This window comes from Podarcis gaigeae (assembly GCF_964106915.1).
Source record: "Podarcis gaigeae genome assembly, chromosome: 2".
In the NCBI taxonomy this organism is placed as follows: Eukaryota; Metazoa; Chordata; class Lepidosauria; order Squamata; family Lacertidae; genus Podarcis; species Podarcis gaigeae.
Genome location: NC_139679.1, coordinates 52,904,562 through 52,930,161, shown reverse-complemented (window position 1 = coordinate 52,930,161; position 25,600 = coordinate 52,904,562). Strand labels below are relative to the sequence as shown.

The 25,600-nt window shown below is 43.6% G+C and overlaps 1 protein-coding gene across 1 annotated transcript in view; it reads right to left on the bottom strand.

Annotated features, from left to right (window-relative positions):
* Positions 1-669: 669 nt before the first annotated feature.
* ERGIC1 (endoplasmic reticulum-golgi intermediate compartment 1) overlaps positions 670-25,600 on the bottom strand; it is a 74,807-nt gene continuing 49,876 nt past the window's right edge. Inside the window, exons 5-10 of the mRNA XM_083721263.1 lie at positions 24,724-24,848; positions 18,292-18,396; positions 12,430-12,490; positions 9,459-9,559; positions 7,246-7,368; positions 670-3,253 (exon numbers count right to left, since the gene is read on the bottom strand). Coding sequence (XP_083577389.1) covers positions 3,146-3,253; positions 7,246-7,368; positions 9,459-9,559; positions 12,430-12,490; positions 18,292-18,396; positions 24,724-24,848 — 623 coding nt within the window. The 3' untranslated portion in view covers positions 670-3,145. The remainder of the gene's footprint in view (positions 3,254-7,245; positions 7,369-9,458; positions 9,560-12,429; positions 12,491-18,291; positions 18,397-24,723; positions 24,849-25,600) is intronic.

The window sequence follows — 25,600 nt, the reverse complement described above, 5'->3', positions numbered from 1 at the left end:
CTATTGGAGGGGCAGGCAGGAGCCCTTGCCCTCTTTCTGCATCTGGGCAGCCTGTGACGAATTTGTGAATTTGGTTCCAGCAGGCACTCACAGAGGTCCAGGGCACTTCTGGTCTTGAGATCCGTAGCCACAATTTAAAAAGGATCGCTGTGGTTTTATACTGTTTCTCCATAACTGTATTTACACTAGTCCATCATCCTCCACAGTTGGAGGCAGGAATCCTCCAAATACCAGGTGCTGGAAAGCTCAGGAGGGGAAAGTGCTCTTGTGCTCATGTCTGGCCCAGTCGTTTCCCCACTGGCATGGTCACTGAGAAGACAGGATGCTGGACTAGATGTGTCATTGGCCTGATCCAGCAGGCTCTTCTTATGTCCTGATCATTGCATTGTAAACATTGGCTGGTTCAACAGGCATGGACAGGAAGGACAGTGGGGCAGGAAGAAGGGGGCTCATATCTGTAATAAATGTGGGGGGTGGGGGAAGAAGGCTCTTTCCATGCGTAGCAATTTTAGGCCTCTGGTGAGAGCAGAAGAGACTTGAAGGGGTTGGTGGAATTGGGGGTGGGGGAGGTTGAAAAGTGGCAGTTGGATGAAAAGTGGTACAGTACACTTTCCTCCTCAGAAAAACCCAACCTCATATCCATGTAAGAAAGCCACAGGGAGACAGAAATGAACACTCATGTATTATTTTCAATTTGATCTTTGCAAATGGAAAAAAAATGTATAAAATCCATCCAAATATTAAACAAGATACAGGAAGTTACAAGATCCAGTTTTACACCAATATAACAAATCATTTTGTAAGAAAGATAGGGGGAATTCTAAAGATGTTTTATCAACATTGTAAAAGCATGAAGGATTCAAAATCAGTGAAGAAAGGGCTGTTGAGGAGGGGGGGGGGGGAATCAGTGAGAATTTCAATGAGAGAAAAGTTGCTATCTTTCCAACACCATAGCAGAGTGAAATTTTCACACAGACATACTGGGCAGATGAAGGCTGTAATCCCAGGGGTGGGGGGGATATAACCTGTGGCCCTCCAGATGGACTTTTGTCAGCTCCACCCACTATAGGGGGGCATGGGACCTGTGACAAATCACAATGTGGGGCCCCTCGTTGCCCTCACCTTGCCCCTTTTCCTCTTCCTGGTGATGGTGGCCATGGCAGCCCCTCTCCTGGATTACTTTTTGTTCTGGTGGTGGTGCCACCACACTGAAAGCAGCAGCAGCAGTAAGGCTCTCCCAGCTCCTTGCCTCCCCTCTAAGAAGGGAGGATGTGAAGAGCCTTGGCAGGTTGACAGGAGGGCTGGCCCGGTGGCAGTGCTGCTAGCCATGGCTGCCAATACCAGATGCATCCCCCACCAAATGGCATGGCCTGGGTCAGGCTCCCTCCCCACCACCAAAGAGATGGCTAGTGGTTAGGGATGATGTGAGTTGTAGCCAAATAACACCTGGAGGGTCAAAGATTCACCATCCCTGCTGTAATTCTGTATCCTTTTACCTAGAAGTAAACTCCATAAAATTCAATTAGATTTCCTTCCAAGTTAATATGTGCAGAATTGTGTCATTTAGTCACAATGTATTGATTTGACACTTCCATGTTTTTCAAAGGTCACCCTTAAAAGATCACACATTATTCCAGCAACAAAATGCCCTCCCCCAAATTATAACATGGAAATTCTTAGTGTTTATTTTAAGAAGTGCAGCAAAACCTAGAGAACACACAACCAATGTGCATTCATATCTAGGTGATATAAAATGTACAAAGCATGCAACTAATTATCACTTGATTCATATATCAAAGGACTATTTGAGATCTATTGAAATTATCGATCTTGCTGTAGTTCTCAATGTCAACAGCATATTAAAAACTACTACTAGCAGTATTTCTGCCTTTCCCCCAATCATTGCAGGCACACACAAACAATTGTTTTATACTTAAGATTGAAATGCACCTGTAGAAAACATCTGTGCTGCAACCTTTTCTCATTTTTTACAGGGCTGTTTCTATCCTCCTTGGCAAATGTTGGCAATCTAAAATAATTTTAAAGATAAGCAAACAATTGAAAAATATGTACAAGGATTTGGATTCCACATACTGAGGGCCAAGTCCTATGTTCTTGGCATTTGTGTCTTTCAAAATTATGCTCATCCATCCAGGTTACTGGAGTGTCTCATTCTCTCCTCTTTCAATCCAGACATTCTAACCTGGTGGGGTAGTAAATGCTTCAAAAGGCAGAAGGAAGTAACAAAAAAAATGCAGCAATAGATACCGATAATCATCTTCTGCTGCATATTGCAGTTCTCAATTCATTCGTTCTGCTTTTGTCCTGCTGCCTTATGCCATCTATAAATGCTAACACTGTTCAGTTTCTGAAAAGAAGAGAAACCATTTTAACATCCCAGAAGATTAATAGAAATAGATTGTTCTATTTTACTGTTGTTCAGAATGATCTCAATATCCAGGCTAGGGTTTTTCATGCACAATTTTTGTCAAAGACAACATGATTGTCCATTTTGATTGAACAGAAAAATCTACTTTGCATAATTAGTTTTCGCCTTGACCAGCACCTGTGAGAATTTAAAAATAATTATACTAGTCAGATCCATAGGATTTGGTTTTACAACAAAAATCATTTTCAGAGGATGTAGTGTAGGAAGCCCCACCCACCTGTCAATGCTGCCATCTTTCAAGACACACAGAGTGCAATCTGAACTTTACATTTTGATGGCTGGCGGAGTAGTGGGAGAGGGCTAGAATGCTGCATAGATTCCTCACCAGTGGCTTTTGCCAGCAGAGAGGAGTGTTGCTGAGGGGGCTCTGCCATAGCTGAGTTCCAAGCTATGCCAGGCAGATGGTCATCTCCCACTGACAGTACTTTTGGTTGCAGTAGGGCATAGAAAGCCCCAAAGGTGTGTTTCAGGGCTGGTAGACCTTTGGATGTAACACAGGGTGGGTCCTCTGCCTCATACCTCCCCAGCCCCTTGTTAGGATTGCTCTACTAGATTTGTTTGCTCTTTTACAAAGTCTTCAATTAACTAATTAAAGTGGCATGTACCAATGGAAAACGATACAAAGGAGGAAAATGGATAGCAGTGACGTTTTTATTCTTTGCTTCTTCTCACAGGACCTGGAGGAGAGTTGCTTTGTCACTGCATCTTCCCTAGCTGGATCTTCTTCCAGGCTTCAGAGGCAGTGAAAATACAGGAATCAAGAATCCCAGCCACTGTGAAGGTTCCTCCAACGATGGCACAAATCTGACGTGTTGAAAGAAACAAAAAAACGAGTTGGTGTAAGGAAGATCAAGTTGGTCCTCAAGCGTACAAAGGTCCTCCTTGGTTTCCATTTTGCTATTTTCAGGCAGCCTATAGAATCGTAGAACTGTAGAGTTGGAAGGCACCACGAGGGTCATCTAGTCCAACTGCCTGCAGTGCAGGAGCCTTTTGCCCAACGTGGGTCTCAAACCCACAACCCTGAGATTAACAGTCTCATGCTCTACTGACTGAGCTAGGAAGCTAAGTGTAGGATCATTCAGAGAGCTGGGCAATAAGTAGAACCCCGTTTCCCACATTCAGATCCACAGCCTATTCATAAATACCATGACCAAAAAAAAAAGGTGACCTTGTTATTAGTTATCACACCCCTAAACAAATCCTCACTACTCTTGGCTCAATCCTCCGTTTTCTACCCTTTAACTTTTGTCATAAGAACATAAGGTGAACCTGCTGGATCAGACAAAATGGCCCACCTAGTCCACCATGGGGTGTTAGGGGAGGGATAGTACCTCTGGTGGGGGGCACTTTGTGCTCCTTCTGGGGCACTTTTGGCTCCTAGAAGCTGCCCTAGGAACAGCATTTGGAGAATGAATTCACTATTAGTATATTGGATGTGTTTTTGACGGGTGTGCTGATCCTATGATGAATTTCTTTCCTGGTTCTCGCCCAGGGTCCAACAAACTCTCACAAACGTCTCACAATGAGCAGAGTTCATGGAAACAGCAGACATCACCCTAGTCTCTCCCTTTCAAGACTTGCTTTCTATGGGCAGGCCCAAGGTGGATGGTACTTCCTCAGGCCACCCACAGCTGTGTCCCATTCAGCTGCACTCTCCACACACAGTTTCAGGTACAGCAAGTTTGTTGAGTTTCCCAGGGGATGGGGAAAGTGCACCCCACCCCCACTCACAGCTCTTTCTTCACCCTCTGCCCTCTCCTCCTCCAGCCTGTGAGCTTAATCACCACTCTGTGGCTTCTTCTGCACACTGAACCCCCATATCTTCTTAACTTCCTTATCAGTTATCTGTTTCTAGTGTGCACAGCACCATACAGTCCTTATCTCAAGCACCTTCATAGCAGATTGATGTTGGGAATTTTTTCAGATTTCCCAAATGGGGAAATGATTATGTTTCAAGGCAAATCCAACACTTCAGCCACTATATTTAACAGAGGGCGAAGGTGAGTCTCCCTGTGGACCTCAGCAACTCTTACCATCCCTTGGCCATGTTGGCTATGGCCGATGGGAGATACCCACAGTTCCCCGCCCCGGACAAGTGAGATTTAAAATGGATAAGTAGCAAAATATAAGCAGAGTTAATCCAGGTGAGAAAAAAGTTCAAGAAATTCTCAAAATAAAGAAACAAGAGGTCAAGGATCATGTTCTAGGGACAGTAAAACTCAAGAAGAATAGACTTTGGACAGATGGGAAACAAGCATCCAGGAAGGAATTACTCCTTTGAGACTGCAATCCTGTGCACATTACCTGAAAGTAAGTCCCAATGAACTTAATAGGAGGAGATAGTATAGGACTGGGCTGTAAAGCAGATCAATAAAATGAGCTGTAAACCTTTCACAGAGGGGAAGCCAAGCCCCCTTGTCACCACATAGATCTATTAGCATGTGACACAGGGGACAGCAGCCAAAGAGAACAGTGGCCAAGTTTGAAATGTAATTAGGAAGCATGAGTAAACAGGACTTTAATAGCAAGCAGCAGACAGGGAGGAATTGCTCCTTTCTATGTGTATTTTTAACAGGCATATGTGTCCAATGAGCCCAGCAAAATGGGAAGATGTTTCAGTTACAAAAAGTCTCGGTAAATTTATTTTCCGCAGCACAGCTGACATTCTCAGAACTGAAAACCACAAAAAAGGCAGAGGAAATAAACCCCTGTACAACTGAATGTCTTTTTAAAAAAAGAAATGGGTATGGCTTCCACCATCACTCCTCTGTTTCTGCTATTTCCCTTGCCCCCACCCTGTTCTCCTCTTACAGTGATGCATAGTTACTTTTCAGGGAGAATGACACCAGAATGAGTTGGGTAATTTCAATCCATGCGGATCAGCTGACACAAGACGTTTTATACCGCAAGTAGGGAGGGAATGTACTTTTTGCATTGAGGGCAGGAAAATATGACTTCAGAGCAGCAAATACAAGAAGAAAAACACACAGAGAGAAAAACATATTCATCTGTGCGGCTCTGCACCACTGATTACTTATGACTCACACATACCTGGCATCTGCTTAGTCTCTGCCTTCCCTGCATGCACTTATAAAAAAATCAAAGGTAGACGCATTCAGCAATTGAGAGAGGGGAAGGCAGAATCCTCCTCCTCCTCCTCCTCCTCCTTCTTTAAGAGAAATAAAAACTCTCATCAAAGAGGCTAGGAATGAGGTTTTGTGGATGCACCCCCTTGGTCTGGACAGCTGTGCCTTGTTGGTTCCAGAAAATAAGGCATACAAGTGATGCATCTTTTAGTGCTTGGTGCTGAGCGCTCACTACTCAAAAGCACAGCAGATGGTCTCATCTTACCCATTTTGTACTTGGCTACACATATTTTGGTGGAATTTCTGGCCAGTAAAGTGTTGGCAAGACTCATCCCTGCCATCTTTTAGACGTCTCCTTAAAAAACTTGTGTTATTCAGGCAGGCCTTTGCAATGTGAATTTACTTTTACCAACCAGTGTTTATTGATGTATTTACTGACGTTTTTATTTATCCAATTGTAATTTTGTATGCTGTATATCACCTTGCTGTGTTTTTATAAAAGCATGGTCTATAAATGTTTTAATAAATAAAAATAAAATAAATCCAGAAGTAGTAGACAGCGGATAGGTGCTCTCTCATTCCTCTTATATATAGCCAGCAAATATGTGGGTACAACAACACTTTTGTTTAGTGGCGCTGTTCCTTCCCCAACTATTTTACTAACAGCTTTTGTGTGCGCCAAGACAAACCCTTTGTGTGCCTTAAGAACAATCATGGAAATTGTATCCAAAACAGCCAGTCCGCACATTTATGTCACTCCTACTATAAACAAATACACACAAAATGCCACAGAGCCGCACCCAGATGACCAGCCATACATGCACATCAACACTATTCCTCTTGACAGCCCTGCTTAAAGTTCCCACAGAGAGAGACACTAAAAAGGCCCATTCCCTTTTGAGGTAACAATAGGAAGTTTTACATTTCCAAACCTGGATAAATTCTCTCACGGCCTGGTAGGGTCTTTTCCCACCTATGCTCATGAGAACACATTTAAAAACACTTCAGTGTTTCTGTGACAGTTGTATGGGTGCAGCCTGGTAAACAAGCTACCCAACAAAAGGAACAGCAGGTGCTCCTTCCATGGGCCTCCTTTGTAGCTTTTAAGTAAGCATCTGCTGCTTAACAAGATTCAGGGTGCTTCTGAGGCCTGCCCCTCTTGACAATAACTCCAGCTGCCACAAGTGGATAATCTCTGGCTGGGCCAGAAGGCTGCAGCCTCTCCACAGCAATGACGGCTAGCCAGTCTCCAAGGCAACCATGATGCAGAAGGGCAAGCGGGCAGCGTTAGCAAAGACTGGGACAGCAGGAATGACGGCGGCCTAGAGAGCCATTGAGCTGGGCTGGATAACTACATCTTAATATACAACAGCCCTGCCTGCCCCACTCCAGTGTTCATTCTTAAAAAGATGGCTGGCGTCTCAAAATGGTGGAAGTGCGAAGCTTGTGTATACAAGGCATGAATATATCCTGATGGGCAATTTCTAGTAGCAATAGAAAAGGGCTGGTACCATCAAAACAAGGCACTTAATACCAGAGCCCAGACTGTGCAAGAGACAAGAGCTATTCACCTGGATAAAGAACTTTGGTCGTCGAGTTTGGTATTATGGTTCTTTTCTGACCCTGTCACATGAGCTGCACTTGCATGCACACATATATAAGACGTGTCAGCTACGGAGAAATAGAGAACACAATGTAATGGAAACTTACTGTTGTGATGAACCTGTACAAGGGCTGTCGCCTTTCTGTGTATTTCACTGTGATAGGACTCAGGTCATAGCGAAACCAGATGGCTGGAATGATGCGGCCTGTATGGCTGTATGCTACGTACTCCTGAAAAAGATTCATATAAGGTAGAACTGAGTTATAGTCTCCATTTGGAGATGGTTTGGTGGTGCTAGCTGAGAACCAGTGGCTTGCCTAAGATTACCTAAGGCAGGGATGTGGAACCTTTTTTCTGTTGAGGGTTGTATTCCTTTTGGGATAATTTGTTGAGGGCAGAGCAGAATCTGGTGTTGGCCAGAGTAAAAAGAGGCTGGGGCATCTCATTTTTTATCTGTCACCCCTTTTCCCTCTCTGATTCCCCCCCCCCATTGCCACTCACATGAAATTACTCAAAGAGTCATATGTGACCCTCAGGCAGCAAGTTGTCCACCCCTGACCTAAGGAGCTCATAGCAGCAATGAAATTTTAACTAGGGACTTTGTAGTTTACAGTATAGTCTCTTAGCCACTATGTTACACTAGCTCATAATGGATTAGTGGTGGGACGAATGACCAGCTCATTGGACATTCTAAAATGTCTGCTCAAAATGGCCATTCATAAAAGGTAAAGGACAACATAATAAGGTTACTATCTTATACCAGAAGTAGAGAGAATCATGCCTGCCCCTCAAAAAGAACCCTCTGGCAAACATGAGACTACCTCGAGACTGGGAAGAAACAGTTTCATTTTTTCCCCTGAATCCCATCCAATTGGGATAGATTCAAGCAACCTTTCTGCTCCTTCCTGAGCTTATATTTAGCAGCCGCCCCACTTGGATATTCATGCACACCCAGCCCACATTTGGAGACCTTGATGTATTAAAAAAAAAGGATGAAAAATTATGAGCAGCTCAATATTCTGAAAACACATCACATCAAAAGAAACACCACATGTGGGTATCTATCCCAAGTTATTCAGGCTGGAATGAAAAGAGTAAGCACACTAAAAAGGTGTTAACCTCCTCCACTCGAAAACAAGCCATTTTGCTCCAGACCCTCAACCTTATATTGCCTTACTGCTTGAAATGTTGGGAGCTGAGGGGTAAGTAATGGGAATAGAATATATACAACTCCCCTAAGATTCATGAACCCAACCATGCTTTAGGCATACGTCAGGGGTGGGGAACCTCTGCATCCGCAGACAGCCGAACTACCATTTCCATCAGCCCTGGCAACTATGGCATGACCAGGAATGGCAGGAGTTGTAGTTCAGCAGCATCTGGAGAGCCCAAGGTTCCCTACACTGGCTATACAGGATTACTGATAGCAAACCAAGAAGTAGGAAATAGGTGAGTCAGTCTGTTTCCAGTCTGTGTCTCTTTCACGGGTATCCACCTGTCAGTCCATTCTGTCCCATTCTGCGTTAATCAGCCATGAAATAAAAGGTAAAGGTAAAGGTACCCCTGCCCGTACGGGCCAGTCTTGACAGACTCTGGGGTTGTGCGCCCATCTCACTTAAGGGGCCAGCGCTGTCCGGAGACACTTCCGGGTCATGTGGCCAGCGTGACATCGCTGCTCTGGCGAGCCAGAGCTGCACATGGAAACGCTGTTTACCTTCCCGCTAGTAAGCGGTCCCTATTTATCTACTTGCACCCGGGGGTGCTTTTGAACTGCTAGGTTGGCAGTCGCTGGGACCGAACAACGGGAGCGCACCCCACCGCGGGGATTCGAACCGCCGACCTTTCGATCGGCAAGCCCTAGGCGCTGAGGCTTTTACCCACAGCACCACCCGCGTCCCGAGCGAAATAGCTACATGAAAATACACATCTGAACACATTTCAAAGTGTAATTTCGAAACCAACTTTCTCTCCAAACATGCACTTCTAAAATATTTTCTTTCAAAATAGGAAATCAGCGTATGTATTTTGGTAAGCTCTTTGAGCAGAGAACTGCATCTGGTGGATTACGAAGTTTCAACCTAGGAGTTGTGGATCAGATCAGATCAAATTCCTCAAACATCCTTAGTATGCAATGGCACCTCTGTTTCATTATCAGTTCTTTGCTTTTCCAGCAGGGGCTGCTATTGCACTCACTTCAAGCACAGGAAGCACAACCGAAGTAAGAGCGACAGCGGAAATGGAACCTGCAACAGAAGGCTCGTCCAGGAGGGTGTGCTGCATCAAGCACTTTCTAGCAAAGGATATACTACTGCATGCTTACCTTACTGGCTACAGTATACTGGTATGAGTACCGTTGCTTGCCACTCATGTCTTCATACACCGTGGGAACAATTTTCAATATATAATCATAGGATGCAAGGGCTGCGTGAACAAGAGAGAAAGCTGAAACCCCCCCCCAAAAAAATCACAGCACAAGACTATGCTCAGAAATGCATCCCTGAAATGGGCAGCTTTAAAAGTACAGCTTTTTCTTTTTTAAATTGAAATTGGCTTAACCCAGTCATTATTTGCAGGGAACAATACACTTTTGTCCACCTGCATTTTCCTCAACGCAGAAGTCGTACCTGACTAACACACAGAACATACTCAGTCCACAGATATGAAGGTACACAAACATGACTTTGGGAATGTGCCACAACCTTTTTTTTTTTAATTAGCAGATGTTTCAAGACACTCACTGCACCTTTTTGATGTACTGTAAAAAGCTGGTACGGGCAACCATTGGCAAGGACTAGTCTGAGTTGGCGCTTACAACCCTACTAAAGTTTAGCAGAAGCAGTGACACCCACCCCCAACTTGGACAGTCACTCCAGAATGAATGGGGCACAGTTGTGAGCAGTCTGAGAAGTACCACCCACCTTGGGCCTGCCCAGAAAAAGCTAATCTACAGTGAGAGACTAGGGCGATGTCTGCTGTTACCAGGAACTCTTCTGGTATTCCTGCATTGCAGGGGGTTGGACTAGATGACCCTTGGGTACCTTCCAACTCTAAGATTCTATGATTGTTAGATTTTTGTGGGTGAACTGAGAGTTTGTTTGGACAATGGGTGAGAACCCAAAGGCTGAGAGGGAGGGTGTGTCAGAAGGAAAATGAATTAATATTGACTGATATATATTAATAACTTTGTAGTAACATTTTCATATGTAACTGTGTATTTTTCTAACATTTTGTTTTAAGTTGTCTATTGCTGCTTCAGTTTTTTTGTATGCCGCTTAGAGATATTTTTAATATATTAAGCAGTATAGAAATTAAATATTCAATCGATCAGTCAATCAATCAATCAATCAATCAATCAATCAGAAATACTATGGTCAATGGTATCAAAAGCCACTGAGAGATCAAGGAGAATTAACAGGGGGACATTTCCCCCTGTCCCTCTCCCAACAGAGGGCATCCTACAGGGCAACCAAAGCAGTTTCTGTGCCACATCTGGACCTAAGCCCCTACTGAAATGGATCTAGAAAATTAGTTTCCTCCAAGGGCTGGCTGATAGGATGAGCACAATACTCCAGGTTGGAGAGAGGACTGGCACACTATATAGTTTATTTCCGTACACTCAGTCCTTCCCATTGGGATTAAAACATTCAAATACTATTTTCATTTCATATATTGTATCCTTGGCAATGGTTGCTTTCATGGATAATCAAGCCAAAAGTAGGAAAGCAACCACTTAGTCTCAACAGCACCTGACAGCACACAGAAAGAATGTCCTGGGATAAAGCCTTTAAATACAACTTCATGGGGCAGAGAGGGAAATAGGGGGCCAGAGTTTCCCTCTGCTGTGTGTTTCATGGAGTAGGAAATACACTGCAAGCAATGCTAAGATGTAGAGCAGCACATACAGACTGCAGAAGTGTTCTACATGCCCAATTTAGACTAACTTCATGACAGCCGATAAGTAAACACCAAGGAAGGAAATACCAAAAATTAAGATGTTGGTTAGGATCATGCTCATTTCCTGGCTATGACACAGATGCTCTTAAAAACCTTGCAAGTCTGTCTCTTTGCCCTGCCTCCTTTCTGTATCTAGGTATTTATATCAAATATTTTCAAGTTACTTTTCCACTAAAAGTCACCAGAATGATTATATACAGCCAAAATTAAACTGCTAAGAAAGAATACATTAAAAAAAAATGGAGGGTAAGGAACAGCCACAGCAGGGCCTCTGAAGCTGAACTTAAAAGAGGAGTCAGCTTCACAGAGACCACTCAGTACCCAAATTCTCTAGGATGTTTAGGAATCATATATCCATGGTGGACGAGCACACCAACACTTCAGAAGACCAACTGTTCCCTGTAACTTTTGTTATAAGCAGGCAAACTATGGTGTTTTTTAATCTGGGCATCTCTGTTCTATAGCCAGGGAAAAGGGGAAATCAAATTAATTTATCCCTATAGCCACTGTAATATTATTTGGTAACAACCCAGCTATATAAAGAACATAAATAAAAACTGTAACAATTTTCAGAGGGGTGGCAGTGCAGGTCTGCTGTGACACGGTAAAAAGATAAAGGTGTCTGATGACACGGTAAAAAGACTAAGAAGATTTGACGTATATTTTTGTGGACTAGAGTCCACTTCGCCAGATGTGTGCAGCGTAATCCTCAGTTGCAGACTACATCGGTCTATCTATACACACAAGTACCCCAAACACGCACACAAAGGGTGGGCCTTTCCCACTACAGATGTCAATTACCTCATCATTACCAAGCTGATTGTTTTATCGCCTATGACTACCGCTGTAAAAGGGTCACCGTCCTTATCTTGCATACATATATTCTAGCTCTAACTAGATTGTCACTGTCTGCCCTTTTCTGCATTTCACTTCTCTATGACCTCACTGCCTACTATTCTCTCCCCACCCCCTCCCACTTATCACCATGTATGCCTTTCATTACAGCCTCTAGTTCACAAAAAAGTTTATAAAATTTGTTAGTCTCTAAAGAGCCGTGCACTCGTTGGCTGTGTATATACACCATACATTTAAAGCACCTGACTCCCCTCCCCTCCCGGCAGAGGCTTGGGAACTGTAGTTTACTACTCACATGGCACCCTTGACAAACTACAGTTCCCAGGATTCTTTGGGGGAAAGTCATACCTTTTAAATATATCGTGTGTACACAGTTTTCATGTCCCTGGAATTAAATAAAATTTGGCTAGCTCCTACCAGTCTTGCCAATCAAGGCATCTTTACTAACCCAGATAAGACCCTGCAAAACACAGTGTACGTACGGTTTGAGCTGAGCTTGTCTGCTCCCTCCAACGCATTGAATGCTCCATGAATGTTCTGGACCTGGAGAGGGAAAGAGCATAGAATTAACTTTTGTATTACATTTGTTCTTTTATACTTCCAGAGACAACCTAGCTTATAACAGTGGAAGCTTCAACACTGCAGGTAGAAGGAGAGGCAAGGAGCTTAAAGTCATTTTGTGCAATTTAATTTTATGTTATCTCTCTGGGCAATAGGTTTTTCACATTTGCACTGACCTTGCATGTGAAATATACTACAGTGCAGCCTATCAACACAAGTAAAGAATTTTGCAAATAGCAGAGCTCTTTCTCACTCTTTTCCAATAGCCCTGAGCCTACAAACCATCCAATATAAGAAAGAACTTCACAGACCAACAATGGGACCTGAAGACAGAAGCCTTTCTCCACCTAAAGAAATGAGGCAAGTGGCCACTAGGGAAAGGGCCTTTCAAAAGTAGTGCCTCAGTTATGAAATGCCCTCCCCAATGAGGCTCACCTGAGACATACACTAAAGCTATGTACACATTAGCAGCTTAAAATGCAGCAAGGTCACCCCCCATGTTCTAAGTCATATTTTTACATTACTCTCTACACACTCAGAGATAGCGGGGGTGGGAACGTCTTCATCCTTTTTTGTTTTCGCATACCAGCAACCTTCCCCCCTCTCCCCGGCAAACTTCTATTCAATGAAGCTGTCGTCTACACACGTGCTGACATCTGCGCATGCACAACAGCTGTCTCAAATGTACCCACCGCAGCTTATCTGCAGCCGACAAATTCAAATTAGGTGGAAGCTGATTTGAGGGGAAACGCATCAAACAACAGGATTTCTCTAGAAACTGCAAGATACATTCGGATTGCAGCGAACTTCATGTGCGCTTGGCCTCAAACACCAGAAGTAGGAGTGCACTGAAGCCTGAGTAAATGGTAACTCTCCCGCTTATTATGTATCCAGTGCACTCTGATTGCAGGTCTGTACACAGCATTAGCCACAATATACATCTATCCTGTCGTCTCTTGACAAACACTGCACTTGGAAGTGCTTCCCCCCAAACCAGCTTCAATCCAATCTGAAAATGTAAACCAAATGAATACATCCACACCCCTCTCCACTCCCTGATGTGGACAGACAGTGGGCAAATTAGAAACACAATCAACAATTCTGATGTGTACAATGACAGACAAATGAAATTTGAAATGCAGCTTAAAAAAATAACCTCACTGTTGTTTTAAAACAGTAATGTATACAGGACCCAAGATTGAAATGCCAAATGAAGATTTATTTATTTTTTTAAAAAAAATATCCATGCTTTATTCCCTCATACAAACCTGCCCAGGTTTTGAGATCTTTGGGGGAAGCCTTTCACTTGGTCCTACCACCCTCATAGACATGCTTGGTGGGATGCAAGAAAGGACCTTCTCAGTGGCTGTTCCCAAACTTTGGAACTTCCCCACTAGAGCAGCTATCTCCTTATTCTTCTTCCACCAGCAGGTGAAGACTTTTCCCCCCAACAGGCTTTCAGGAACTAACTGCTTTCAATGAAAGGGCTTGTGCTGTGCTGTTTTTATTGTAATTATTGATATGTTTTAAACAGACTTTATATATGTGTATGGTTTTAATTCTATCAATGTTTAATTGTTTTTCTACAATCATTTTATGTCTTTAGAGGTTGTTGTTTTTATCTTTAAGCTGCTTTGAGTCCTGTCAGGATAAAAGGTGGCGTACAAGTAAATAAATAAATAAACAAACAATAATGACAAAGCTCTAGTGTATTCTTGTCTTTGGAGCAAATTATTTTTAGCAGGGAGCTTAAATGCTGTTTTAGAATGATTTTATGTTGTGTGTGCTTTTATATAGGCATTCTTATTAATCTAATATGACAAATTTAATAAATTAGAATATTTTATTGTTTTAAACTTTATGTGGCTACCTTATGTTTAATGGGTGGTCAATAAAAATCAAAACATATAAACAATATAAAATTAGTGGAAACCCACAAAACACCTCCTCCATTATTAGTACTCACATCACCCCCAGTTCAGCTTCCTTGTAATTACACACAAGCCTCATGCAATTACAACAAAAGGGGCAAGTGACACAAGGGTGACAAATGTAACTGGATGGCACATCTGGGTCTTCTATGGTGCTACTCAAATTATTAGCATCGAGAGGCTTTACCCTGTACCAAGCGACACAGTGACAACTGAAGGATTATACAGAAAGATGACCGCAACTCTTTCTCACAGGACCTCATTCACAGATGTGCTATCAGAACAGCTTAATAAGAAGCAGCATTTCTGAATAGAGCTGATCTCAGCTCTACGGGTCAGGGGAGTTCATCTTCCCCCAGGAGGGCAGAATTATATGCACGATCTTGTCTGAAATATGTAGCATTCATCAAAGATAGCGTGCTAGTATTAATTCAAGGCCATTATTTGATTCAGGTCTCATGACTTCAAGTCTTGAGGACAGAAAACCAAAAAGGGTTCTTTTGGTACAACTTTAAGGTAGCTTTCTTTCTCTAATACTTACTTACTTTCTTACTTATTAAATACATTTATATCCTGCCCTTCCTCCCAAAGAAGCCCGGGGCACATACAATTTTTTTTATTTTTTTTAAAGAAGCACAATTAAAAGCATCTAAAACATTTAAACAACAACAGAAGACAACGTAAAACATTTTTTAAAAAATTAAGAACAGATGTGACCAAATAATATACTGTATCTGACTAGACCCACTGGAACAGAAAAGTTTACAGTAGGTAGAGCGAATTGTCAATTACGCCCTTACAACATTCAAATGATCAATTCTCCCCCACACTTCAGAAAAGTCAGCTAATGAGCTTTCATCTAACACTCATGATGCACAGTCAGAATAGGTAAGGGTAGGCTAGATGGACGAACAGTCTGACCTCTTGTAAGGCAGGTTTCTGTGTTAACTGAAGTAAAAAACTTCAGCATGGCAGTAACTGCTTTTTCCCTATGCCATAATATTCTACAGGTGAAACGAGCAAGGCAACCGGCAGGGTGAAGGGCAGGTGTGGGAGGGTGGCCACGCACATGGAAACACCAGCTTGATTCAGGAACAAAATGTACACAGAGGCAGCGGGTATTTTCTGAAACCAATTTGGAAGGGATGGGTTCAGGTAAATACCCATTGCAGAGGTGTGCCTGAGCATTACATAATGGAATCACTCCCAAGGTGCTTCAAGGAATGTGAAGGCAAAATCCCATTGGATCTTAAAAGCTGCTGAATAATGCTGCTGGTTCTGTGATGGCATTTTGAGGATGTTTCCACATTTTTAGCTTACTGATATTGTTTTTAATGGTTGGTGGTGTTGTACATCGCTGTTGTAAGGCAAGCTGCCTTGAGTGCCCACAGATGGGCCAAATAAGCTGATATTTTAATGGTTCTCATGGAAGCTAAGGGCGAGAACCAGACGAGTGTTAGAAAGGTTTTTGAGGAATAGGTGTGTGCGAAGCAAGTGTAATGAAATGCCTGTGTTGATTAGCCAAAATTGCAATGAGAGTATGGTTTTAAAAGCATGGCTGGTACGTGTGGTGAGTAGGTGGTGATGGCAAATACTACTGCAACTCTTGCGAAGTGAAGTCTTTGAAAAGTAGGTGAAGAGGGTGGTGTACAGTGAGACATCCCCATTGTGAAACTGAGAGTTATGTAACAACATTACAGAGGATACCGGCCACGGGGCAAGTATGTGCTTTTCCTCAACCAAGGCCGATTAGAAAGAGAGAGATGGTAAAAGAAATCTCTCTTTCCAGCCTCTGTTCTCCGTAAGAGCATAGGAATAGAGGAAGGATTGTAGCAGCCGTCCTAAAACTGAAGTCCCCATTTTGCTAGACTACAACTCCAATCCTCCCAGGACACTGGCCATGTGACCATTGGGATGATAGGGGTTGTAGGCATCAACATATGGGGACTCGAGTCTGGGGAAGGGGCACTAATGAGTGACATGGTAACGTTCACAACATTTGAATCCAAACCTCAGTGGTATAGCAATCCCAGCCAGCACCTGGGGTGGAGCACTTTTTAAGAGATCGCCCAAAGTTGTTCAGCTTTTTGGGGAAACGTTGCCTTGGGGAACATTGCCTAAACTTAACCGGCTTCTTGAAGGACAGGAAGTGGCTGCACTCATGCCGCCTAGCCACCCCTGTGACACCCTGCAGCCCACCTGCTGCTCTCCGTGATGGTTGGTGCACCCTGCCCCCCCTTTCTCCACTACTGCCAAACCTTCACTACTGAAAACATCTAGATTTGGGAAAGGGCATGGAAGGAGACTGTCTGTGCTGACGACTCCTACTTTTGACTGAAATACATCTCTTCGGCAGAGACAAAGCAGAGCCTGGTGGTTTCTCTGACAGTCCCTATTCCCAAGGATATCACTCCCACACGTGTCACCAAGGCACAACCACACAAATATAGTAGTGTGAATGTCACCTACTATTCCTAAGATATAGGAATAAATGCAGAACAGAAAATAAACCAGGCAGCGAGCATCCCCTGGCAAATGTGAATGAGCAGAGAGCCCACTGAACAATTTATAGAATAAGGATGCTACAGCCTGAATCCTTTACGCTAACAAACGATTTGAAGCATTGCAGCACGCTCCTCGCACCAAAAAATGCAGCCCACTGGCTTGTTTTACTTGTAATTTTTATTGGGTTTTCAAAATAAAAGTACAGAGCCTAGAAAAGAATAATAAAAAAAGAAACACAGAATATGACTGTCAAGAAAAGGAGGGAATGGATGGTATGCAATCCAACATCATAAGGCTGCTGCTGCAACTGGTGCTTATTAATGTAGTTGTACCTCATAAGTCGAACAGAATCTGTTCCGGAGGTCCGTTCACTTCCAAAACATTTGGAAACCAAGGCATGGATTCCGATTAACAAATATTGTGTACTGTGTCCAGTTCTGGGCACCACAGTTCAAGAAGGACACTGACAAACTGGAACGTGTCCAGAGGAGGGCAACTAAAATGGTCAAAGGCCTGGAAACGATGCCTTATGAGGAACAGCTAAGGGAGCTGGGCATGTTTAGCCTGGAGAAGAGGAGGTCAAGGGGTGATATGATAGCCATGTTCAAATGTATAAAAGGATGTCACATAGAGGAGGGAGAAAGGTTGTTTTCTGCTGCTCCAGAGAAGCGGACACGGAGCAATGGATCCAAACTACAAGAAAGAAGATTCCACCTAAACATTAGGAAGAACTTCCTGACAGTAAGAGCTGTTCGACAGTGGAATTTGCTGCCAAGGAGTGTGGTGGAGTCTCCTTCTTTGGAGGTCTTTAAGCAGAGGCTTGACAACCATATGTCAGGAGTGCTCTGATGGTGTTTCCTGCTTGGCAGGGGGTTGGACTCGATGGCCCTTGTGGTCTCTTCCAACTCTATGATTGGCTGCAGGAAGCTCCTGCAGTCAATCGGAAGCTGTGTCAGCTGCATCGGATGTTCGGGTTCCAATGAACATTTGCAAACTGGAACACTCACTTCCCGGTTTGTGGCCAAAATGTTTGACTTGCAAGGCGTTCGGGATTCAAGGTACGACTGCATATTGTATCATGAAAGTGGATTTTCATCTTATAATACGTATGTGCTTATAAGCACCAATCAGGTATACTGCTTTATTTTTGGGGAGTAAAGAAGCAGCCCTTTTCCAAATACTTTTACCTATCACAGTAGATTACTTAAATATGTCAGACTGAAAATGTAACCTCTTCACCCTCTGGAACCTTTTATGCCACATACGACAACATACATGAAAGTTTAACAGTTAGCAAATGTAGCGTCTATTGCATCCTCTTAAGAGATGTCTTAATTCAAGACTCACCTGTAACTTGTCACCAAAGGTTAGTTTGTGGATGACGTGTGTCATGTCAGGATTCTGAGGCTGTGCAGTGGCACTGTGTGTCGATACGTGAAAATTACCTGGAACCTAAAAGCAGGCAAGAGTTCAGCATTTATTAAGCTTTTAAGTTCTCAACACAGACTAAGCTGAATGATAGGGAACACAAGGCTAAGGCTGGTGACTTACATTATTTGGCTCCAACATCTATTACAGAGAAAAAGGTTTTAAAACCTTACAATGCTTTCATCAAGGAAAGGGGTTAGTCACAGGCTAGATTCAATAATCGTCACAATAATCTACTCTCAATCTAGAAGACTGCTATAATTGACCACTCACTCATCAAAGGCTCAGAGATCTGGAGCACTCTTGCCTCCTCCCCTAAATCAAATGAAGTATTTGTTAAGCTCCACCTAGGGATCCACGGAGCTCCCACATGATGGCTGCAATTTTGCATCAGTTGCTGCACTACATGAGTAATACTGATTCAAGATTATCACCCACCACATAAGGCCTGAGTTCCTGGTTCTGCACTCTAGTGCTAAGCTAGAAGGATGGTAAGCTCCACCCCCACCCACCCCAAGAAAGGAAATGGCTGTTGGAAATATATCCTGTGCTAACATTACTTCTTGCATTGGCCCTGTGAATCATTCCCATCTACACATCCCATCACCAAGAGAACTGCCATGAAGCTGCACCCATTTCACCTTCAAACAAGCACCTTTGTTAACAAGAGGGTGAAATACGGCCACCACCCAGTTCTTTGTGCTGCAGTTCTTAGACGTTTTGAATTCCTAAGACTCTCATCTAGCACAAAGAGCTTTGGCTCTCCTTAAACTACGATTTATGCTCTTCGTTACATCCCTCATTTCAAGATGTTTTGTCCCTGATCTTCATGACCACCTCAGTCTATGACAGCTGTAGGGAAAGTCTTCTGGCCCACCGCCTCCAAGACCATGTGCCAAAACATGCAAGTACAGCCACAGCTTAAATCCAAACAACCAGCCTGGCACGCGCTGAAGCAGCTGGAACTTCACACAACCTCTCCTTTTGCTCCAGCTACCATAGGCTGGATTTGAAGACAAAATAGTTAGGTCAGGGACAGAGAGATCTGTAATGGCCATTATCACTGGATGCCCTGGCAAGTGCCAAGAGGGCTCTTCAGCTGAAGTAGATTTTAAATGAATTCTTTTTTTTTAATGACAATCAGGCTCCAGCTTTTACAGTGGCCCCTTCCCAAACATGCTTTTTCTTTACAAAATTATAGTACACATAGTTCCTGAATGCACAGATTTCAGCTAAGAACTCTGGTTACCATGACAATTGTTAATTGTGATTAGATCACTCTGGGATCAGCAGCCTTTCAGGGTTTGTTACAAATGGAACTGCATCACAAAGCATTTTAAACAGAATCCCGTTCAAGCACTACTACAATAAGGAAGCAAGTAGAAGGGGGGACTGTGTGTGTTGGAGGGGGGCGTGCGTTCATTGTTTTTGGCTTCTCTACATCATGGAAACTGATAGTTCACTGTCCTGCAAAGGGTGGATCAAAAACTACATTGGAGATGGTCACAGTGAGGACCCACCAATTAAGCTTTGAAATAAATCTGATTTCATATAGTTAGTTGCACTTTTATAGATCATATGATATCGTTTTTTGGTACACTGCCCTGTGTTCTCTTAGTAGAAGAGAAGAAATATACATTCATTCATTCATTCATTCATTCATTCATTCATTCATTCATTGCTGCTGCTAAGCCCAATGACTCATTGGGTGATAAGAGCAAGTTGCTCTGCATAGGACTCGTCCTCCTTAGCTCCATCTGGTCAAGGAACATAAGTGAACCTTGTGGAGAAGGGGAGATGCTTAGTAGAGTGTCTCACACCCCATCCTTGCAGAACAGCTGCCCCACAGCCCCACAGCCCTAGCAACTAGGTCTTACTATCTGACACTTGCTTCCACCACCATCCTTCTCGGTCGCCTACAGCCCCAGAAACAAAGGCGGAAACGGTATACTCAATTAAGTGTTAAAGCCCTGGTTCCTGGACCCACATGTTTCATGCCTCCAGCCAATCCCTTGCAATTTACACAGGAGTATAAATCCAGCTCTCTGCTTCTCCCAGAGAGAACTGGGCAAATTCCTGGCTTTACGCACTCTGGTCTTACGACTTCCATTAGCATGAAACCCAAAGTGGTCTAGGAACATTGAGATTTCTGAATCCCAAGGGTGGCAATCACACTCTGCTTTCACTCATCCAATTGTGAAACTTTATTAAGATTAAATAAGGAAGAGGGCAACAAGGTCCCACAGAATTATTAAAAACAGAAAGAGCCCAATGACTCCAAAAGCTGACTACTTCTGTCCTACTTACCGTATTTTTCGCACTATAGGACGCACTTTTTCCCCTCCAAAAATGAAGGGGAAATGTGTGTGCGTCCTATGGTGCGAATGCAGGCTTTTGCTGAAGCCTGGAGAGCGAGAGGGGTCGGTGCGCACCAACCCCTCTCGCTCTCCAGGCTTCAGGAGGGCCCCACCGCCAGCCCCACAAGCTCGGGGGACAGCGGGGAGGCGGAACGCCGCCATCCCGCTGTCCCCCGACTTGGCTAGAAGGCTGGCGGGGGGGGGGAGAAGCTGCTCCTCCCCGTCGCCAGCCCCGCAAACTGGGGGGACAGCGGGAGAGGCGCAGCATGCCATCCCGCTGTCTCCCGACATGGTTTGGAGGCTGGCGGAGGGCTTCCTCCTCCCCCAGCCCCGCAAGCTCCCAGAGCGATGCCAAAGCTGCACGCAGCTTCGGCATGGCTCTGGGTCCCGTTCTGGGGGAGGGGGAAGCTCGGGCTTCCCCCGCCCCAGTCCCGTGCCTGGGGGAGGGAAATATATTTTTTTCTTTATTTCCCCCCCAAATCTAGGTGCGTCCTATGGACCGGTGCGTCCTATAGTGCAAAAAATACGGTACTAATAGCACAGTGATCTCAGTCTGGTTATGAGGAGGTAGCAAAAACAGTCCGCTTCCTCTCTGGACTCTGATCGTAGAAGGGTCCAAGCTGCAATGGCGGATCTGCTTTTAAAGGCTCTCTCCCCTACCCTTGGAGGGAAGACCTCAGGCTCTTTCTGACCAATAACAGCCAGGGTCAGTTTGTCAGGTACCTCACACCTCTGTCAGGTATATTTTGTCAGGTACATCACATACCCTTTTTGCATTTGAATAAAGCTTGGGATAACTTCAAACAGCTTGACACTTGAAAGAGAAAGAGGGATGCCTACCTGTGACCATATACTCATAAACACTCCGCTATAGTATTTGCATCAACCAGCTTGCTAGGGTCTACATGTCACCCAAAGCCTGTCCATTCAATCACTGGGAATGCCAGCTCACTGTGCAGCCAAATTACCCACAAAGGGACTTACATCATTTAAAGTATCCAAATCCAAAACATTAATACATCATTAATAACAACAAAGTCAAATCCAGCAACAATGTCATCATAAAACCACACACGTACACACAGAAATAAGGAGCTACTCTTTATGACAGGAGTGGCTAACATTTGGGGGGCCAAGGGCCTCAATGACGCATTGTCAATGCTCCAGGGGCCGCATTTCAAAGTGGGCATGGCCAAAGTGTAAAAGTGGGTTTCAGCTTTTCTTTTCTAGAACACAGTTTCGAGGTCTTGTGGATGGTTGCAAAAGCCTTGTGGCATCATAGAATCACATCAGGGGACTATGAGAGTGGTAAAAAAAAAAAATCTTTTGACATCACAGTGGGTTGCCTATGGGAGCTGTCAGGATTTTTTAATATATATATAAAATCACACGAAAGCTCATACCAAGAACTAACTTAGTTGGTCTTTAAGGTGCTACTGGAAGGAAATTTTTTTGTTTTATCTAATTGTATTGTCATTAAACCAAAGCAGCTGAAATCTAAGGTACTTCTCCTAACAAAATTCCACACGAACCACCCAAAATAATACACAGCTGGAGGGGGTGAGCGATAAACCACACTAAGGGCACTTTTTCTTAGAAGTACAAAGAAAGCCTTAGACAGCAAATATACAATCCAACGCAGGAGCTCTTTATGTACTTTGTTATTATTTTAAGTATAAAGATTAAAAACTGCACAATCTACATAGACTCGCAAGTTGTTTTGCAGTTTGCTACGGTGGCTGATGACTGACACAAAAAACAGCTGACAGAGGGGAAAGCAATCAAATAAAAACATTCACATATATTTTTGTACTGCAGCATAAGCAAGGGTAGGGCCTGCTTGTTATTTTTAGGTGTGCTCCAACATGAATTAGGAGGAAGAGGAAGCAGCAGGATTTTGTAGCCTGTGGTATAAAAATGAGGTGTGAATTAGGGTTACATCCTTATTATGCTAGCAGTCACACACTCCCTCTCCCCCACCCAAGTGAAGTCATAGACTGCCTTACATGGTCAGATTACCTAATGCTAGACACACCCGCCCAACAAAATGCGTACACCCCTTGCTGCTGGAAGAGAAACTTGGTCTCCACTGAGATGAGAGAAGAAACACATCTCCCAAACCATCCATCTCTCTCTCTCTCTCTCTCTCTCTCTCTCTCTCTCTCTCGCTTGCTGGCATTCCTCAACGGCTGAGCATCTCTTGGAACAGAAGGGAGTTTGTGCAGAGTTGGGCCACAGCCCTTTGCACTGCAGTGACTCACACGCTGGCTGTACAATGCTTTGGGAGGAGAAAAGAAAACACGCTGACACTCTGAGCTCATCAACAAACCACAAAGAACTCAGAAGTGTTTTCAGCTCCCATGTTTACCAATGCTCCACCCCACGGCAACATGTCAGTGCAGCATGACTTCCTCTTTCTAGAGTGGTTTTTGCCCCCACAAATACGCACCTCTCTTTGCTGCTTTCCGTTCTAACTAGGGCTGCTGGTTTAGTCAGCTAAATAGCTAGATTAACTGATCTAAAATGTACCCTTGACTAAATCAGGCAACACATTTTCTAAGATGTGTCATTTTTTAAAAAAACAAAAATGTAAATATTTATGAAAACTATAGTAGCAGTTGGCATCTTAGAAAAGACTATTTCACACAAAAGCGGGTACACTTCTACAGTAGTGCTTGCTGTAATTGGCCACTGTTAGAATGGGGCCCTTAGTATGATCCAGCAGCGATCTTTTTACCGTATTTTTCACTCCATAAGACACACTTTTTTCCACCTAAAAAGTAAGGGGAAATGTCTATGTGTCTTATGGAGCGAATGCACTGGGCAGCAGGGGGAGCTGAGGGATGCCTCCGCAGCCGGAGCCATGGCTCCCGCCTGTCGCTCTCACTCTGTTGGCTTCTCAGCGAAGTAGGATGAGGGACGGAAGGGGCTCCCTTTGGTCCCTCCTCCCGCTTCTCTGGGAAGCCAGAAGAGAAGCCAGAGGCGCTGCGCTGCTGACAGCAGAGAAAGAACGACAGCCATGCAGCACCTCTTGCTCTGCTGGCTTCACAGCGAAGTGAGAGGAGGGACGGAAGGGAGCAAGCAGAGCGAGAGCCGCTTACATGCTCTGCACAGAAATTAGTTTTTCTTGCTTTTCCCCTCTAAAAACTAGGTGCGCCTTATTGTCAGGAGCGTCTTATGGAGAGAGAAATACGGGATGTTCTTTTCACACATACTTACACTAGTCTTTGCCAAGCTAGTGCCCTCCAGATATTCTGAACTACAGCCACGCTGGCTGGGGCTGAAGAGGGTAGGAGTCCAGAACATCTGGCGGGCATCAGGTTGGCACAGGCTCAGCTACCCCAATACACACATTTTTCTCTTCAATGTAATTGTTTATGCATATGGTAATTCATGCAGATTTAAAAATCAATCAAATAAAACTCAACTCTTATTCAACTAAAATTTCTTTTCTTTGGTAGCAGTAGTTCTTTGTTACTGCTTTTTGAACTACATCCCACAATTTACGTACACAAAGATTAGCACAAGAACAATGGCATTTGCTAGCAGGTAGACACACCAGCCAGTCATTTCCAAATAGCAGAATGGTGCATTTTTTGCCAATAGGTACTCTGGTTCTCCATTTCATGACTGGGCTGCTGTGTTTATTCATAATTAGATTTGCTTCCAGAAAAACATTCTAATTTGCTGCCAGAAATAGTAATCTAGAAGATCTACTGACACACACAATTCCCCTTACCATGACTGCATTAGCATTCTGGTTCCTTGAAACAAAACATAAAAATAGGACCCTCATTTATCCCGGAACAATGCAGGCTGCCTCAGTTGTTTCCATAATGTCCTGCAGTGTGTTCTTGGGGGGGGGGGCACCCGTACCTTTAGACCTGGCTATGTAACCCTCCCAGCTCTCACAGCAGTGCAGCATCCAGAGACTTCACAACAATTTATTGTCAAACTTGCCAACATTTCCCCAGAATGGATTATTCCAACTTGCCTTGTTAATGCTAAAATGGCCCTCGAATCTGCACCCATCCCCATTATTCAGAGGAATTTTCATCGATTTATCAATGTGGCCAACTTCATGTCTTCCCATTTCATCTTGGATATCCAGACCAATCACTATGCGTTTAGGAATCAGGGAAAAAGCGGGAAAAGAATGGGAGCGTTAAAAATAACATACTACAGAGAAGGATACATGAATCGTTCTTAAGAAACCTTTCTGATATTTTAAAAATTAGAATACAAATAAAATTATTTAATTAAGTCAGCAGTTAGGCTAATCAGAAAGCATAATCATCAGCAAGTTTCTCTTATCTCCCAAGTACTCCTTTAGTCATATATGGGCTCTATTATCAGATGATTTGCAGATCTCCTTGTCTGAACTCAATAAGTACTCTAGGTGAATTGCATTATTAAGTATTTAGTGATTTGTTCCTAGGACATAGGTATCAATCCTTCTCTCCTGCTGCCTCTCATAGCAAGGTACGGGCGTTTTCTGTAGTGGCTCCTCATTTGTGGAGTGTTCTCCCCAGGGAGCCTCACCTGGTGCCTTCATTACATATCTTTAGGTGCCAGGCAAAAGTGCTTCTCCTCAACCAGGCCCTTGGCTGATTAACATCCTATGTCCTTTTTCATTTGGGTGTGTGTGTGTGTTATTGGTTTGTTTTTACTTTTGTTCTTATTTGTGTTATGTATTCTGCGTTCTCATTTTATGTTTTTTTGTTGTGAACCGCCCTGTGATCTTTGGATAAAGGGTGGTGTACAAATTTAATAAATAATAACAATAATAACAAACAGCAAAAACAAAACAGCAGCAACAGGATAAAACACAGGAGCATAATAGGGACAGGTTAAAACAGTTCAGCTGATGT